Below are 18,374 nucleotides of genomic sequence, written 5' to 3'. Positions count from 1 at the left end.
TGGGCTTTCCATTCAGAATCATTGACTATACCTGTCTCTTCTTTCACAGTGCCAAACTACTCAGGTTATTATAAATTTGTAATAAATGTTCATCACCTTTACTTTTTACCTGCTCCTCTCTGTACCTCCTAATTTGGCTTGTTGCTTTTGTCATGTGCTTTTATTACACCTGCTGCCCCTATTACAGCACTTAGTAGACTTTGTTCTTATATATATATTCAGTCAATGCATTAATTATCTATTATGTAACAGATGACCACAAATTTAGCAGTTTACAGCACATGCTTATTATCCCATAGCTTCCGTGGACTAGGAATCTAAAGAGCTACTCAGCTAGGTTTCCTGTTCAGAGTTTCTTGCGCAACTGCAATCACACTGTCAGCTGTGGCTGGGGTCAGCTGAGATGAATCCCGTTCCAGGCTCACTTACATGGTTGTTGGTACAGTCTATTCCTTTTGAGTTTTGCCTTAGTTTCATCTGGCTGGCCAAAGACCAACTTCAATTTCGTGCTTTGTAGGCCTCCCTAATGTGGCCATTCGCCTCATCAGAGCCAGCAAATAGAGATTATGCTAGCAAAGTGGAAATTAGAATCTTCGTAATCTAATTATGTATAATCCCCTCAACCTTAAAGTATCCTATTGATTAGAAGCAAGTTACTCAAAAGGAGGGCAGTACACAAGGCTGTGGTACCAGAGGCAGGAAGCATTGGGAGGCCATTTACTAGCTGCTTGCCATAGTCAGTTTTCTCAACTATATGTGTAGTCCATGAGACTAATGTTATCTTTCTCTTGTGCATCGTTGATCATTACGCTCTGACACAGTGCCTGGCACGTAATACTAGGTCCTTAAATATTAGTGGGATAATAGTGTGTCTTTAATAAATGGCGTATGTTTAAATGTGGCTTTTTTGGGGAGCTGCTGCTGCTGCTGCTAAGTCACGTCAGTCGTGTCTGACTCTGTGTGACCCCATAGATGGAAGCCCACCAGGCTCCTCTGTCCCTGGGATTCTCCAGGCAAGAACACTGGAGTGGGTTGCCATTTCCTTCTTCAATGCGTGAAAGTGAAGTCGCTCAGTCATGTCCGACTCTTAGTGACCCCATGGACTGCAGCCTGCCAGGCTCCTCCACCCACAGGATTTTCCAGGCAAGAGTACTGGAGTGGGGTGCCATTGCCTTCTCCGTTTTGGAGAGGGGACAGCCTAAATATTTGTCTTTCAAGAAACAAAGTAATAAGTCTTTTATACTTACTGTTATAGAACTGGCTGGACCTCTGTTATCTTATTGTGTTGGTTTTTCATGTGCCCCTGTGGTTTTTCTTGACTATTTTTCTTTTGCTGTGTTAACTGTTTTCTTTCCTGTGCATTAGACCCACCAAGGCTTGAACCAAAGCAGCCCCTACCATATCCTTGCTGTGCTTTCTTTCATTCTTCGCTCATAACCCCCTGCTTCCTGCTCAAGTCCTCACAGCTGACTCAAAGCAGGCAAAGATTCCAGTTTACATTTCTTAGGGTTCTGAATCAAGGGAAAGGATTGCTGTCTCCCTGCCAGTTCTGCATAAGTTGCCATTTCCTTCTCCAGTGCATGAAAGTGAAAAGTGAAAGTGAAGGCGCTCAGTCGTGTCTGACTCTTAGCGACCCCATGGACTGCAGCCCACCAGGCTCCTCTATCCATGGGATTTTCCAGGCAAGAGTACTGGAGTGGGGTGCCATTGCCTTCTCCATATTTTGTCCTATCTGCTTTAAAGAGATTGGGCTGCCTTTTTGGGTGCCTGGTGTCCTCTGCCAGTGTTCAGAAGTTGTTTTGTGGAAGTTGCTCAACATTCAGATGAATTTGTGGGGGAGAAAGTGGTCTCCCTGTCCTGTTCCTCCACCATCTTGGGACCGCCTCTGATGTGCTTCATTTCAGAGAATTGATCTAATTTTTAGAATATTCCATACTGTTGAAAAATTGTGAAATAGGTATACTGTGTCACAATCACCTCTTACCCATACCCACTGCTGGGAATTCTTTTATTCATTCAATCATCCTGTTCCTTCTTACAGCATTCACTCCTTCTTGCATGTACCAAGCACTGCCTTAGGCACTAGAAGCACAAGTAATTAGAACCTAGAAACACAAATAATTAGTGCCCTAGGCACTAGAAACACAAGTAATAGACATTTGGAATCCAGTGAGACAGGCAGACATGAACACAAATTATTTCTGTTTGTGGGTAGGGGGTGGTATTTCTTTGTCCTTACTTTTAGCAAAATTTTCTACTTATTTCCAATACAATTCACACAAAAATTATTTTGGTAAGGGTATGAGGTGGGAAATCTACCTTTCTTTCCTAAGTCGTGAATTGAGCATCCCCCCTCTGGTTTGAAATGCCACTTTTATCTTGTGCTGAGATATTAATATAATGTAAGTTGAGTATTTATAAGCTCTCTACTATCTTACTTATCTTGTCCAACTATGTTGTACCTGTATAACACATTTCAGTATCTGGTAATGCAAGTCTTTGATTTTTTAGTTACATTCAAAAACATTCTTTATGTTCAACTGTTTATCCTTTGCATAGTTTTCTTTATTTTGTATTGCTAGTTTCTTAATGCATTTGTGTGCTCAGTTGTGTCTGACTCCTTGTAACCCCATGAACTGTAGCCCACCAGGCTCCTCTGTCTATGCAATTTTCCAGGCAAGAATACAGCAGTAGGTTGTCATTTCCTTCTCCAGGTTATCTTCTGGACCCAGGGATTGAACCCGTGTCTCCTGCATCTCCTGCATTGCAGGTGGATTCTTTACCCACTGAGCCATTGGGGAAATGTGACTTCCAAGTCCTTTTAAATTACTAGTTTAAATTCAGCCTTTAATATACTTTCCTTCAGTGAATATGAAAGCTGATACAAGGTATCATTTTAATTTTCCCCTTTTGAAATACTTTAGTGACTTATTTTGCTGCTCAATGCCACAGAAACTTTAAATGAAAAGTATAGTGTTTGAAACTTGGTACTGACTTTGCCAATTGAATTTTAATTTACCTTTGTTTTATACCTTAGGTTTAGCCCAAAGGCATCCCTTCCACCACGTTTTCAGATGCATCTCTCAAGAACCTGTACTAAGGAAATGAGTGGTATGTTTTCTAAACATTATTTTTGTGATACATTATGGCTTCTGGAGCCTCAGAACCCTAAGAAGAGTGTCTAGTGGTGGCTTTTGACATTTGTTCTCACCTTCTCCCACTTGTAATATGTCTCTCCACCTCTCTTTTCTGATTTCTTTAAGTTGTGAATTGTAGTGATCTAAAGACAAACTAATACCTCTAAGGGTGTCATTGTTATTCTGACTTGAGGCTTTCCTCATACCAGACCTGTTCTGTCACTTCCGCTTGTTACCTACAGAGATCCTTGTGTCCCTTGTCATTTTCACTCGTTAGAGAGTAAGATTTAAAGCACATAAATAGGGGACGTCAACTCAAAAAATAGTTTCAGATACTCATAAAATACTTTCACATACTTAACACTATGTGAAAACTGGGCTCCTAAACTGTGTGCAATGACTGTAAGCATCTACATATGAATATAAATATGTACAATCCAAAAGGACAATAGAAGACATAATAAAGTTGAAGAATCTGAAGATCAGAAGTGCATACACTTGTCTTCTCCAGCCGAAGTATAAATCCCTTGCTCTTAGACCCACTGGAGGAATACATGGTTTTCAGAATTAGTACTTATACTGCATGAAATTTATGTAGTTTTAAATGATTTGCTGCTTTACATGTGATTCTTACTGAGTTGAAATAATTTTTTCCATAGGAATATATCTCGAGTATTTCTCATGAAAATTGATGGAACAGTTGATTTTTGTCTCTATCAATTATATTTACATATGCATTTTCTGAAAAATGACCACTCAGTAAAGCCACATACCCTTTAGAGGTTGTAAATCCTTTAAATAGAATAAGCTTTTTCTGCAGAACCAAGAGGACTTGTTTCAGAAGGATTACAGTTCACCCAGGGGCCTGGTGAATAACCTCTTACACATAACCTCTTCTAATTGCTAGCAGCCTAGATTACTTCCTTGATTTGTTGAACAAAAGGCACAGAAACTTAAATAAGTAGCCCCATGGAGCAGGTGCATTTGCAGACTCCAACTACATGCCAACTGATGATTCTGTCTTTAAGGGAGGGACTGGCCAGTTCCAAGAAACTCATCTTTTCCTTCTTCCTGGTTCTTTTATATACATTATTTGGGAAGAACTTTATAAATTAACTGTGCCTTTAATAGGAAACAGATGTGGAAACCCTGGCCCCTCCTATTGGCTGAGCCAAGCTCAGTCTCAGCAAAGGGCAGTTCTCATGCCCTCTGGTGGGTAAGGCAGAGTCAGCATCCAGCCATCCTCAAGGGATGGCTCTCCCTTGTTTCCTAGCATCCTCAGAGACCAGCATCCCCAAACCAGCCTAAGTGTCTCTACAAGCCAATTTTTAAAATAAGATAAAGTAAAAATTGTTGAATCCCAGCAGAAATACTGTATGATTAAAATATGAACATATTTTGTTTATAGATGGTAATTTTTATGTACTCTGGTCTGTATCCCAATAAAATTTTAAAAAGGTTTGGAATGAATTTCATAGTTCTTCCAGAAATGTCAGCTATTGTGGACACTTCAATTAAGATATTAACTCAGGTATTCTAAGTTTTAAATAAAAAATAAATGTAAGAGAGCTAGCCAAAGCTCTGTAATATTCACTTATGAAAAATAAATGACTTATTTTGGGGAAATAAAAATAAATCATTAATAGTTATCTGTGGACACCAGATCTTTTATTTATGTTCATAAACTTTGAACTTTTGCTTAGTGCTAAATTATTTTTTCTTACTAACAAAGGGCAAATTGATCATGTCTTAAAACCTGGAGAGTTGCTTATTTTTTATAAAGTGTTTCTTTGATCTTACTATTAAGGCATTATCCTTATGCTTTGTAAAATATAGCTTTAAATTTAGCATTACATATATACTATTATTGTCTAAAATTTAACCTTTCTTGGTTGCAATTAGAAAATAATTGGTTAAATAATTTCATTATTCTTTATGAAGCAAACATCATCCTGATGTTTAAATTAAACTGTGACATATCCTTGCAACATAAAGGGGCTAGGTTCCCTCTCTGAGTGGCCGTTGACCTTCCTTATTATTTCAGGATTAAAACTTAGAATGAAGTTGTTATGGTCCTGCTCTCCTAATCCTGTTCCCTTTGAAGTCCTATAACCCCCACAAGCCTGAAGTACAACAAAGCCTAAAGACACAAATACTAGATAATAGGGATAATCTGAAATGTTAAGCATTCTGGTTAATTCTATCATTTTTTTAATTTAAAGATAACTTAAATCAGGCTGTTGAAAAACCAAATGTCACGCCTCCTGCCTCTTACACTTATAAAATGGATGAGGTTCAAAACCGCATAAAGGAAATACTAAACAAGCATAGCAATGGCATTTGGATATCTAAGCTTCCACATTTTTACAAAGAATTATATAAAGAAGAACTAAATCAAGGAATTTTACAACAATTTGAACACTGGCCTCATATTTGCACGGTACGTTTCTTCTTATTCTTCCCTCTTGATGCCTCCTCCCTGCCCCACTTTCAGATTTTGAGTTACTAGTCATATCATCTTTTATTTGGGGAGCACGAAGCACTGTACATAATATTGCTTCATTTATCTTTTATCACTAAGATTAACACATATGAGTTCTTATTTATAGGAGAAATATGTCTAGGCTGAGAGCTGTGTGTGTTGTAATTGCTGTGTATTTAATATATGATCATATATATATATATATACACCATTTAGTATTGAACTGTTACCAGTAGATACTGATGGCTTTGTCATTTTAATAATTTGAACTTAACTGGTAATAGAACATTTTTTTGTTGGCTTCAAATTTTATATGCTTGTTCCTGAGCATTTTTAAAGACAGTCAGCTGAACAGATTTTAGTTATTTTGACTAATTATTTATAGAATACCTTTAAAAAATTAATACAGAATTCAGATTTAAAATTTTTAAAAACTCCATTGAAGAAAAAATTTGAAAAGTGAGCTAACATCAATTTTCATGCCTGTTCCTGCTTGAAAGTCTGTTATAATAAAATGATGGATCAGAGTAGTTTATCAGAAATCTTAGTTCAGCCAGAGAGAGAAAACTAGCTTCCTAAAGGTAAATAACTAATCTTTAGATATTTCTTTTTTAATAGTTACTTTTGGCTGCACTGGGTCTTCGATGCTGTCCGCAGGCTTTTCTCTAGCTGTGGCGATTGGGGTCTACTCTCTAGTTGCAGTGCACAGGCTTCTCATTGCTATGGCTTCTCTTGTTGGGAGCACGGGCTCTAGGCGCCTGGGCTCAGTAGTTGTGGTACATGTGCTTACCCCACAGCAGTGGAATCTTCCCAGGGCAGGGATCAAACCCATTTTCCCCTGTATTGACAGGCAAATTCCCAAACACTGGACCACCAAAGAAGTCCCTCGATATTTCTTAATGCTATTTACATAGACTATATTCAACAAAATAACTTCTAAATAGTAGCATTAGCTTTACTTGGTGCTTCTAAGCTTATAGAATTAAATATGCATGACAATTATTATTTGACACAGGGCTTTCATTTCTTTAACTTAATATGTATTTTGGTCCCCAACGCTGGGTGCAGTATGGGCCACTCCCTCTTATAGGCATCTGGCCTAAAGACGGCATGTATTTTTATAACCACTGCTTCCTCCAGGGCACTAACATCTGCTCCGGTCCCTTGTGCTTTCCAGACAAGGGTTATGTATCCATCCATCCATCCATCCATCTTGCTTGTTCTTACATCATTAACTCTACACCTGCAGGTACCAAGCAGTGCCTTAGGTTCTGAGACCACCTTAGGGCAATGTAATACGCTGATGAATACACGGTGTGAAGTGAGAAAACAAGAAATACCAAACTGGAAATATGGCTGTTTCCCTCCCTATAAAGTCAAGAATGATCATAAGAATGTTATCCCTGATTTATGTTGAATATGGGGCTTGTTCTTGTAGTAGGAATTTCTAAGGTCGCTGTTTGATTTATTCCATTTTTATTCTTTCCTGGGAAGAATATTCTTACTGAATGCAGGCTGAGCAGCATTGAGGAACCTCTCAGGTTTCCATAATCTAAAGAAGACTTTTGAGGTTTCACCAGGCTGCTCGATCTGAAGGTTCAGGGCCTGGAGCTTCTTCTTGAAATGCATATGGTTCTTTTATTTTTTAAATCCATAGATATTCATGAACTTATGTTTTCAATGAACTTCAAGTCCTCTTATTGTGAAGATACACATGTAACTCACTAGTAAGTTTCCAAAAAGAAGTTATCTTTGGAGTAAAAGAACTTTAAATTAACTTCACAGATTCTTAATGTAGTATATTTCTGGTTGATAGTTCCCTAGTGGCTCAGACAGCAAAGAGTCTGCCTGCAATGCAGAACACCTGGGGTTTGATCCCGGGGTTGGGAAGATCCTCTGGAGAAGGGGATGGCAACCCACTCCAGTGTTTTTGTCTGGGAAATCCCATGGACAGAGGAACCTGGTGGGCTACAGTCCATGGGGGTTGCAAGGAGTAGTACACTGTTGAGCGACTAACACTTTCTTCACCTTTCTGATTAGTTTGTTTTAAACTGCATGATAATAACTAGTATTTGTGTAGCTAAATTTATGGCTTTGGGAGAGAAATTCTCATCCTTACTACTTTATATGTCTACAGACCCTCAAAATTTCTTTTGCCAGGATTGCAGGTGACAGAATACCTGTCTCTTTGATGTTAAAACTTTACCTAAAATGGGTGGTTTCCTACTAAATTTCAGGTGCTAAAATAATTTTTAATTTTTTGGTTGCTCAAATGCATCTTTGTTGCATGATTATTTCTGTCTGGGCAATGAGGGTAGAACGTGAAGCAGAAATAAAATGTTATCTTTCTTATCTCCATGCTGTTTTTCTCAATTTTAATAGGACTGTTTAGATGTAATCACTGTCAGTTGTCAGGTGTGAGAAATTGATTAGTGAATTGTGTCTAGAATGACAAAACTACCAGTTTTAATGAGATCTATCAGTATTTTTCAAAATGGTCTTTTTAGTAGCCTGATTTTTTTAACAGACTGTTGGTAAACAGTTTCAAAATGTTACACCATGGTCAATTTTAGACAGTTTTAAATAGCTACACCATGATTATTTTCCCTTTCTTCTGACTTCTTGCTTTTCACCTTGCTGGAAAGCAGGAACACTGATAGAATGCCGAGGGCTGATTCTACTGCAGATAGGTCAGACAGGTTAGAACACACTGCACTGCAGAAATTTTAGGGTGAAAAAGACTTAGTGATATGTATCTCCATGTGGCTTGTTGTGTAACTGAAGAAGAAATCTGAGTGCACTGTATTTCTTTCTTTTTTTTTAAAGTGCTTTCTCTCCCAGTCATATAAAATATTCCATATAAAAGTACTGAAAAATAAAGTTATAAAAAAAATAAAAATCATCCATCATCCTAGCACCCAGAGATAATCACTTTCAGGAGTTCCATTTGAGTGTAGAATGGGTCGCATCAGCTCAAGGGACCAAATAACAGCTCTGAAATTTTACCTTGATGAAGGTTTGATCAGCTCTGTGCTACGAGTCACTTTACAAGTTTTTTAGATGGCATCTTGATACAGGCAGAAGTATGCTTTGAATCTGTTGTTTTTAACCTTTTGGATCTCTCTAGCAGCAAAATGTGTACTGACAGTTTTAAAAGCTAAAGAGAATATAAAGCCATATTAACAATGATGACCCAGTTCCATAGTGTTCCTAAAGAACTTGTGCAGAAGCTGTCTTGGAAAGGCTCAGAGCCCAAGATGGCAGACCATTGGCCAAGGATACCAAGCATCTAAGAATTGCTTTTGGATCCTAGGAGAAAGATAGCAACACCTCCTGGCTGTTCTGAAGGGGTGGCCTTATTAATAATGTTTTCTTTAATTATTGTATTTGGCTGGTATTATATATATAAAATGCTTCTGTGAGCCACTCACTGACCTGGGTGCTAAGAATAACAATAAACAAGACAGACCTGAGCTTTGCCCTTCTGGAACTTAAGGAACTTTTCCCTGCCCAACAGGGAAAATAAGCACTGAACAAATAAGGGTAACTTATTATGAAGGAGAAATGTAGGGTGTTAAGGAAACATGTAAACAGGAGGGTGCAGCATAGTCAGCCAAGTCAAGAAAAGCTTCCCAGAGAAGGTAGCTGTTACACAAGAATTTCAAATCTTGTGACAATGATTGTTGAATACCAGAGATTTTGTTGAAATCCTCCACTTTCTGAAACATGGGTGGCGAGAGAAACCTCTCCATTCCTGCATGACATGGAGTATCTGTCTTCAGTGCCTTGCCTGAAGCTATGTGGAGAGCTAGGGGGTGGGTGGGGACTGCTTTAGAACCAGACAGGAACAGATGCACTTAGCTGAGAAGACTCTCTGCTGGTTCCTCAAAGGCCTAGCAGAGCAGCACTGGGGGTAGCTTCAAGATAGTGGGAAACATTCTGAGTTCAGCTAGAAGCACATCAAGCCTTAATCACAGAACATAACATTAGTGAATAATAACATAAAATGATAAAATGAGGAAAATACCTAATGATGCTAATTATTCATGCTTTTACAAAAAGGTTTTACTGTTAGTCTATATTTTATATGTCATTTTTTTGTTTGTTAGAAATCACTGAGCTTTAAGTCATTTAGTCCTCCTAATACCGCAGACTTAAAAATTCCTGAAGTTCTGGATTGCAATTTCTATAATATCAAAGGCGGCAATAGCAGTTGTGCCACTTATATACTTTTGTATGTTCAGGAATTTGTCTTAACTTTAATTATGATAATTAATTATGTAAAATAAAGCACCTGTCAGCCCATGAATTGCCTCTTTTTTAAAAGCCTGGATATGTCTGTAAAAACACCTTGAATTCTAAGAAAGTGAACATAAATGAAACAGCAGTGATGTATCCTCAGCTTTAACAGTATTGATACAATCTATACGGCCATTCCAGCAGAAGCAGCACTGAGAAGTAAAGCCAGGACTTAAAAGTACAGCCATAATAGCGAATTGGAATCCAGTATCTTTTCTGACTTTTCATCAGTGAAAAGAAACATACAATGAAGACATTGGAACAGTTTTAAAATTTAAATTCAGTGACCATCTGAGTAGGAGAAAGATAAAATTGCACTGCAGTGAAATCAGAATAGGACACTTGGGGAGTAATGTGATGTTGCTGTTCCAGAAGTTGAAACAGAAAACTACCCATAGGCCCAATAGTACAATAGAGTTTGGTCTTTGGAGTTGGTTTTTGCCTTGACCATTACTTAGTGGTATTACTTTCAGTGTACAGATCAGGGCCTCAGTCTGCTCTAAAGTATGACTGTTCTTCCATCTCTTAGAGTTGTTAGAATTAAGTGACAAACTTTATTATAAAAGAGCAGCTGCCAGTACAGTATAGAAACATAGCAGGAGTAGGAAAGGACAGCTGTTCTTTTTCCAGGGGCAGCCCAGCTTAAATGAAAGCAGGTTAAAACCCACTGGTAAAGCAGAGGCATTACCAGAAAATGCTACAAAGGTGCTTCTGTCAGTGAAAACAGAGGTAACACGAAAGAGGACAGAACAAAGCTTAAACTGAAAAATAAGGAGCAGTGGACAAAGAAAATGACACTCTTAGATGAAGTGAATTTCTCCCCTAGAGTTAATGAAAAGCATATCTAGTACCTGCTTGGCTTAGAATACACAGTGAAAGCCAGAGCTGCCACCCAAGATTATCCCCCAAAGATCTGCACACATTTAACCAGGATAAAGTTTTCCTGGGGAGACCTGTGAACAAGTGCTGAACCTCAGGCCATGCTAAAGGAAAACAGCTTGAAATTGATCCAAATACAAATGATTGTAGTCAGCATCAGTGCGAAGTCCTTAGTAGGAAAGGGGTGAGAGTGAAAGAGTATTGACCTTGAAATATATAATGTCTATAAAACGACTCACCCTAGGTGGTGAAAAAAGAGTTTCTCTAGGTAGATGGTCTGTGAACAGATGGGGTAGTCTGCAAGGAACCTTTTACCTTTCCCTTTGATTAACTCTCTGTGGAATATACCACAAACACCTGTACTTTCTTAAACAGAAGTGACGAAAAATTATTATTTTCTGAACTATCCTGGGCAGAGTGGGAGCCTCTGCAGGGGAGGGTGGCAGATGTAGGTGGTCTGGAATGGTAAATTGGGTATTAACTCATCTCCGTGTATTATACTGTGTGAAGTATAAGCCCCACCCACTGCCCTTAGAGGCTTCAGATCTTAACCTATCAGTTTTTTCTTCACTGGGGACCATTTCCTCATCTCTTTCTCAATTGACCAACCCTTCCAGAACTTCTCAGCTTTAACACAAAAAGCCTGAGCTCTGTAGGAGGTCATCAACCAGTCTTTCTTTCTGTGAACTGACTGATCGTAGGTGCAGGCTTCTGGTCAAGGACTCTTTGATGTTTTAGTTATTGCTAGGTACCCAGGGGTCTTTACTCCCTGCTGACACTGAATTTTTTAATTGGTTTGCTTTTGAATTACAAGCTATTGCTAATACTTGGGATGCTGGAAGGCAGGTCTCCAGGTGAATGTGATTTATCATCAGTTGAGTTCAGTCGCTCAGTCATGTCTGACTCTTTGCGACCCCATGGAATGCAGCACGCCAGGGTTCCCTTTCCATCACCAACTCCCGGAGCTTGCTCAAACTCATATCCATTGAGTCGGTGATACCATCCAACCATCTCATCCTCTGTCCTCCCCTTCTTCTCCTGCCTTCAATCTTTCCCAGCATCAGGGTCTTTTCCAGTGAGTCAGTTCTTCGCATCAGATGGCCAAAACATTGGAGTTTCAGCTTTAGCATCAGTCCTTCCAATGAGTATTCAGGACTGATTTGCTTTAGAATTGACTGGTTTGATCTCCTTGCAGTCCAAGGGACTCTCAAGAGTCTTCTCCAACACCACAGTTCAAAAGCATCAATTCTTCGGCACTCAGCTTTGTTTATAGTCCAACTCTCACATCCATACATGACTACTGGAAAAACCATAGCTTTGACTAGACGGACCTTTGTTGGCAAAGTAGTGTCCCTGCTTTTTAGTGTGCTGTCTGGTTTGGTCACAGCTTTTCTTCCAAGGAGCAAGTAAGTGCCTTTTGATTTCAAGGCTTCAGTCACCATCTGCAGTGATTTTGGAGCCCTGCCACCCCCACCGCAAAAAAAGTGTGTCACTGTTTCCATGTTTTCTCCATCTATTTGCCATGAAGTGGTGGGACTTGATGCCATGATCTTAGTTTTCTGAGTGTTGAGTTTTAAGCCAACTTTTTCACTCTCCTCTTTCACTTTCATCAAGAGGCTCTTTATTTCTTCACTTTCTGCCATAAGGGTGGTGTCATCTGCATATCTGAGGTTATTGATATTTCTCCCAGTAATCTTGGTTCCAGCTTGTGCTTCATCCAGCCTGGCATTTCACATGATGTTCTCTACATATAATAAGCAGGGTGACAATATCCAGCCTTGATGTACTCCTTTCCCTATTTGGAACCAACCTGTTGTTCCAAGTCCAGTTCTAACTGTTGCTTCCTGACCTGCATACAGATTTCTCAGGAGGCAGGTAAGTTGGTCTGGTATTCCTGTCTCTTTAAGAATTTTCCACAGTTTGTTGTGATCCACACAATCAAAGGCTTTGGCGTAGTCAATAAAGCAGAAGTAGATGTTTTTCTGGAACTCCTTTGCTTTTTCTGTGATCCAAAGGATGTTGGCAATTTGATCTCTGATTCTCCTGCCTTTTCTAAACTCAGCTTGAACATCTGGAAGTTCTCAGTTTACAGACTGTTGAAGCCTGGCTTGGAGAATTTTGAGCATTACTTTGCTAGCGTGTGAGATGAGTGCAATTGTGTGGTAGTTAGAATATTCTTTGGCATTGCCTTTCTTTGGGATTAGAATGAAAACTGACCTTTTCCAGTCCTGTGGCCACCGTTGAGTTTTCCAAATTTGCTGACATATTGAGTGCAGCACTTTAACAGCATCATCTTTTAGGATTTGAAATAGCTCCTTTTTCCTATTTATTGGATAGTGATTTATCATACTGTCTCAGGTTTCTATTGAGTGGTGCCCATATAAAGTAAAATTTAGAACATAATTTAAAATCTTCAACACAAAGAAACCACTACCCAATGGAAACAAAGCTGTGGTTGAATAAGACCCATACAACTGCTTTGAAAATTTTGATTTAATTGAACAGTACCAATTCTGTTACAGAATCCCAAAGAAAATTCTAATTTTGTTTGAAACAGTAGGTTTACTTTAGCAACCCACCTGAGTTAGCAGGTGGATCTTCATAGACTCAAAGGAGTTTGGCTTCAAGAACTTTACAGCACAGGTAAATTAGGAAGAAGTGAAGACTTCTTAGTATTAAGAGATAATTTCTAGGTATATAGGATGAAAGCTTTTGTTTTTTGAATGTGCAGAGCTCCTGAAGAAGTTGATGTTTTAAATCCTTGGGTCTCATATCTACCAAAACTAATCTGTCAACTCCAAACTTACAGAAGCTCAGAGGGATGTGAGAGAAGTATCTCATTCAAGTCGTGATTCCAAATGAGACAGAAATCAAATAAATACAATGAACTTGTGGAAATAGAATGTTTAAGACATGTTAGATTCTAGAATATTCTGATGATCACCAGAGGAGATCATGTCAGTTCCCAATCATGGGACTCATGATATTTGGGGTGGATATCCAAAACCAAAGAAAGAATGTAGGGCCCAAAACAAAGAAAATGAAGAGGAAAATGGCAGGATTATGATCCTGAGTCTTCTATAGAACAGGAGGCATTTTGAGCCCCTCCTCAGGTATGTACCTGAATCAAGTAGACTAAAGGAACCAGAAGTTGTAAAAGCACCCTCTTGAGAGCTCCAGTGGGAATGTTTAGCAGCTGGTTATCACACTAAGGAAATAATAACAGCCATGTTTCAAGTAGCAGTTGACTTACCTTGGTCATTCTGTTTTGGGGAATGAGACAATAGAACATGTAAATCTGGTAAGAAGTACCCAAGCACAGTGAAGAGTGGACACCATACTGTAACCACATTCCAGCAGTTTCTTGCCTTTGGAGAGATTCTCATAGGCTGGGGACAGTATTGTAATAGGTATATTTTCTAAGGCAGTTGACCAGCAAATTAAAAAAAGACACATGCTTTGGAGGACACATGGTGATTACATTGGAATTCCTGAGAAAAACGAATTTTCAGTTGTATAAAAAATTTAAGGCTTTAAGTTGGAAAAATTATATTTGTCTTAAATTACATATACTTTAAAAAATAATGAGTTTAATGATTTTTTTCCTTTGAGTGACCTTTCAGCCATTCCCCAAAGATTGGCTAATGAAGTATGTGGACAGGGAATATTTTCCATGTCACTAAATTATCCATGAATATTTGTCTAACATGTTGAAGGACCTCTGAATCAACTCCAGTTAAGTGTCAGGTTCAGTTCCTAAAGTCAGGCCTATGTTTAACCTTAGTAAATGCTAATTTAAATTTAAGGAGGCCAAATCACTAGCCAACAAAGTGGATTTTGGCATATAACCAACCTTCTAGAGATCAAAAAGAAGTCAGTAAGAACTGGAAAGTGCCTGCAATTCAAGGAACTAGTCATTTTGGGGATTAGCAGTGGTAGGATCGGGTATCTACCTTAAACAATGAAAATAAAACTGCTGAGGAAACAAGTATACTTTCTAGATTAGATGATTCTTTGGCTATTGTTTGTATTTTGGATAAACTCAGGCTTATTGGTCAAAAATCTCTTTGATGGGCTGACTGGCAAAGCTTAATATAAATGCTCCAGATGGAGCCCTGGAAGCTTCCTACTTAAAGGTGATTTTTAAACATTAGTCTGGAATAAAGGCTAGAAAAATGTGACTTCTCTTGCCCTGAACATGTTCTCATCAAGTGGACCAAATATTCATAACTTCTGTTAAGACAGTAAGCCCTAGTTGGAAGAACTCAGGGTATTGGTCATGTTTAGAGGTCATGCTTAGAGCTTTGACAAAGTACATTGTTAGGTAATAGGTTCTGATTACATCTGGAGCACAGATGGGAATGGAAGCTCTGGGGCTAAGAGTGGGGAAGGCTAATAAACAAACATTGAAGTATCTCATATTCCCAGTTAACTTGTTGGAAAGAAAAGGATAATAAAGCTAAAGAGCTCTTATCCTCATTTGGATCAGAAGAAGCTATATCAACAGTTGGTCATAGGGCTAGTGAGAGTTATTTTAGATATGTAAGGTGGGCTATATTCCACTGAAACTAGCTTCTCCATCTAGTGAGAGAGTTCCAGAAAAATATCTACTTCTGCTTTATTGACTACGCCAAAGCCTTTGACTGTGTGGATCACAACAAACTGTGGAAAATTCTTCAAGAGATGAGAATACCAGACCACCCGACCTGCCTCCTGGGAAGTCTGTATGCAGATCAAGAAGCAATAGTTAAAACTGGACATAGAACAACAGATTGGTTCCAAATTGGGAAAGGAGTATGTCAAGGCTGTATTTGTCACCCTGCTTATTTAACTTAAATTCAGAGTACATCATGAGAAACACTGGGCTGGATGAAGCACAAGCTGGAATTAAGATTGCTGGGAGAAATATCAATAACCTCAGATATGCAGATGATACCACCCTTATGACAGAAAGCAAAGAGGAACTATAGAGCCTCTTGATGAAAGTGAAAGAGGAGAGTGAAAAAGCTGGCTTAAAACTCAACATTCAAAAAAATGAAGATCATGGCATCCAGTCCCATCTGTTCAGTTCAGTCGCTCAGTCATGTCTGACTCTTTGTGACCCCATGAATTGCAGCACGCCAGGCCTCCCTGTCCATCACCAACTCCCAGAGTTTACTCAAACTCATGTCCATCGAGTCAGTGATGCCATCCAGCCATCTCATTCTCTGTTGTCCCCTTCTCTTCCTGCCCCCAATCCCTCCCAGCATCAGAGTCTTTTCCAGTGAGTCAACTCTTCGCATGAGGTGGCCAAAGTTTTGGAGTTTCAGCTTTAGCATCAGTCCTTCCATTGAACACCCAGGACTATCTCCTTTAGGACGGACTGGTTGGATCTTTTTGCAGTCCAAGGGACTTTCAAGAGTATTCTCCAATACCACAGTTCAAAAGCATCAATTCTTTGGCGCTCAGCTTTCTTCACAGTCCAACTCTCACATCCATACATGACCACTGGAAAAACCATAGCCTTGACTAGATGGAACTTTGTTGACAAAGTAATGCTTCTATTTTTAATAAGCTATCCAGGTTGGTCATAATTTTTCTTCCAGGGAGCAAGTGTCTTGATTTCATGGCTTTAGTCACCATCTGCAGTGATTTTAGAGTCCAAGAAAATAAAGTCTGTCACTGCAAGGAGATCCAACCAGTCCATCCTAAAGGAGATGAGTCCTGAATACTCATTGGAAGGACTCATGTTGAAGCTGAAAGTCCAATACTTTGGCCACCTGATGTGAAGAACTGACTCATTTGAAAAGACCCTGATGCTGGGAAAGATTGAAGGCAGGAGGAGAAGGGGATGACAGAGGATGAGGTGGTTGGATGGCATCACCAACTCAATGGACACGAGTCTGAGTAAACTCTGGGAGTTGGTGATGGACAGGGAGGCCTGGCATGCTGCATTTCATGGGGTCCCAAAGAGTCAGACACGACTAAGCAGCTGAACTGAACTGATCCACTTTAGCAAAGGTGTTGCAGAGAGTTGAGAAGATGCTGCTAGGTGAAGACTGAAGAAGGGTTTTAAGATGGACCCAGAACGCTCAAGTGACTTTGGATAATGGAGATTGCCATGTCTAAATCTAAAATTATACAAACTGGGATTCTGCATGATAAGTGAATAACACATAAAAATAGAATTCTTATTTATTTTTTGCATTTTTCTCAAAAAGTATGTTTTTCAAACTTGCTCTGGATACCCGATATGTGTTCATGTATCTTAAGTGTCTTAAAGCACAGTGAAGATTGGCATTTTAAGATACCATATGTTAGAACATGAGTCTCTAGAGCGGTGGGCTAACCATTGAGAGCAAGACGAGGAGTGTCCAGATATTTGTGTTTCTGGCCTTAACATTAAGGACACATCTAGAGTGTCTAGAGTGCCATCTAGAGTGTCTCATAGTGTCAGCAGCAGTCCACCAGTGATGACGGAATACCTGCAGATGCTGAACACACACTGTATTACTTCTGCTTTCATTGATGCTTCAAGTTTGTCAGGCATGTACCTTTCCCAAATCTTAAGCATGCATGGGCAGAAGAATGAGGAGGAAAACCTAATGTTTTACATGTGTATTAGCATTCTTAAGATCTCCTCTTAGGTGTCATCCAGAATATAGCAAAATTAAAAGGAATCTAATTTAATATTAAATTGACTTACATCTTTTGACTTATTAAAGCTCTTCTCTGGTAATAAGAGGATACCTTCTTTATGTATACATACAATTGACCCTTGAACAACATGGAGGTTAGGGGCACCAACCTTACGTACAGTTGAAAACCCTTGTATAGCCTTACCGCCCCCCATATCCACACTTGCCACATGTGTTAGGCAGCATTTTCCCCTGAATTTTCACAATCGAGATGCAATTCACACACCATCGAATGCATTTAAATTTATTTTATTTATTTATCTTTGGCTGTGCTAGATCTTCATTGCTATGGATTGTGTAGTATTCTAATGCATATTTAGTGAAAGAAATCTGCATGTAAGTAAGTGGACCTGTGAAATTCAAACCTGTGTTATTCAGGGGCAAACTGTATTTATGGTCTCTCTTCCTAAGTATTATATAGAAAATTAGTAAATGAAGTCAATGTTATTTACTGACAAGCTACCTACCCAGCATACCTTAATAGTCTGTTCTTTTGGGAGAAGAGGGTATTTCTCATAAGCTTGCATTATCACCTTAGTGGTCTGGGTAGTCTCCTAAGGGCTTAAATTTCAGCTAAGGAATAGGTGAATAGGATATGACAAAATAGAAAATTTTCAGAGGGCTATGCATACTAATTTCTATCTAATCAGAAGTTGAGAAACTTTTTCTGTTAAGGACCAAGTAGTAAGTATTTTAGGTTTTGCAGGCCACGAGCTATGTGACTGTCACCCACAGTCTAGCACAACTACTTGACTCTGCCATTGGAGTGCAAAAGCAGCCATGTGCACTACATAGAGCCTGGCTGGGTGCCAGTAAAACTTTGTTGATGTACACTGAATTTCATTTTCATGTCACAAAGTAATTCTTCTCATTTTTTCCAACAATTTAAAAATAGAGGGA

At 39.0% G+C, this 18,374-nt stretch overlaps 1 protein-coding gene across 3 annotated transcripts in view; it reads left to right on the top strand.

Moving 5' to 3' along the window:
- Nucleotides 1-18,374, top strand: part of TDRD7 (tudor domain containing 7) — a 102,501-nt gene that overhangs the window by 43,520 nt on the left and 40,607 nt on the right. For all 3 annotated transcript variants that reach the window (XM_069576124.1, XM_069576123.1, XM_069576125.1), the window contains exons 5-6: nt 3,038-3,111; nt 5,360-5,577. In XM_069576124.1, the coding sequence (XP_069432225.1) occupies nt 3,038-3,111; nt 5,360-5,577 (292 nt within the window). The remainder of the gene's footprint in view (nt 1-3,037; nt 3,112-5,359; nt 5,578-18,374) is intronic.

Source organism: Ovis canadensis, chromosome 2 (assembly GCF_042477335.2).
Source record: "Ovis canadensis isolate MfBH-ARS-UI-01 breed Bighorn chromosome 2, ARS-UI_OviCan_v2, whole genome shotgun sequence".
NCBI lineage: Eukaryota > Metazoa > Chordata > Mammalia > Artiodactyla > Bovidae > Ovis > Ovis canadensis.
Note: the sequence above shows the minus strand (reverse complement) of the source record. Positions and strands in the feature narration are given on the sequence as shown.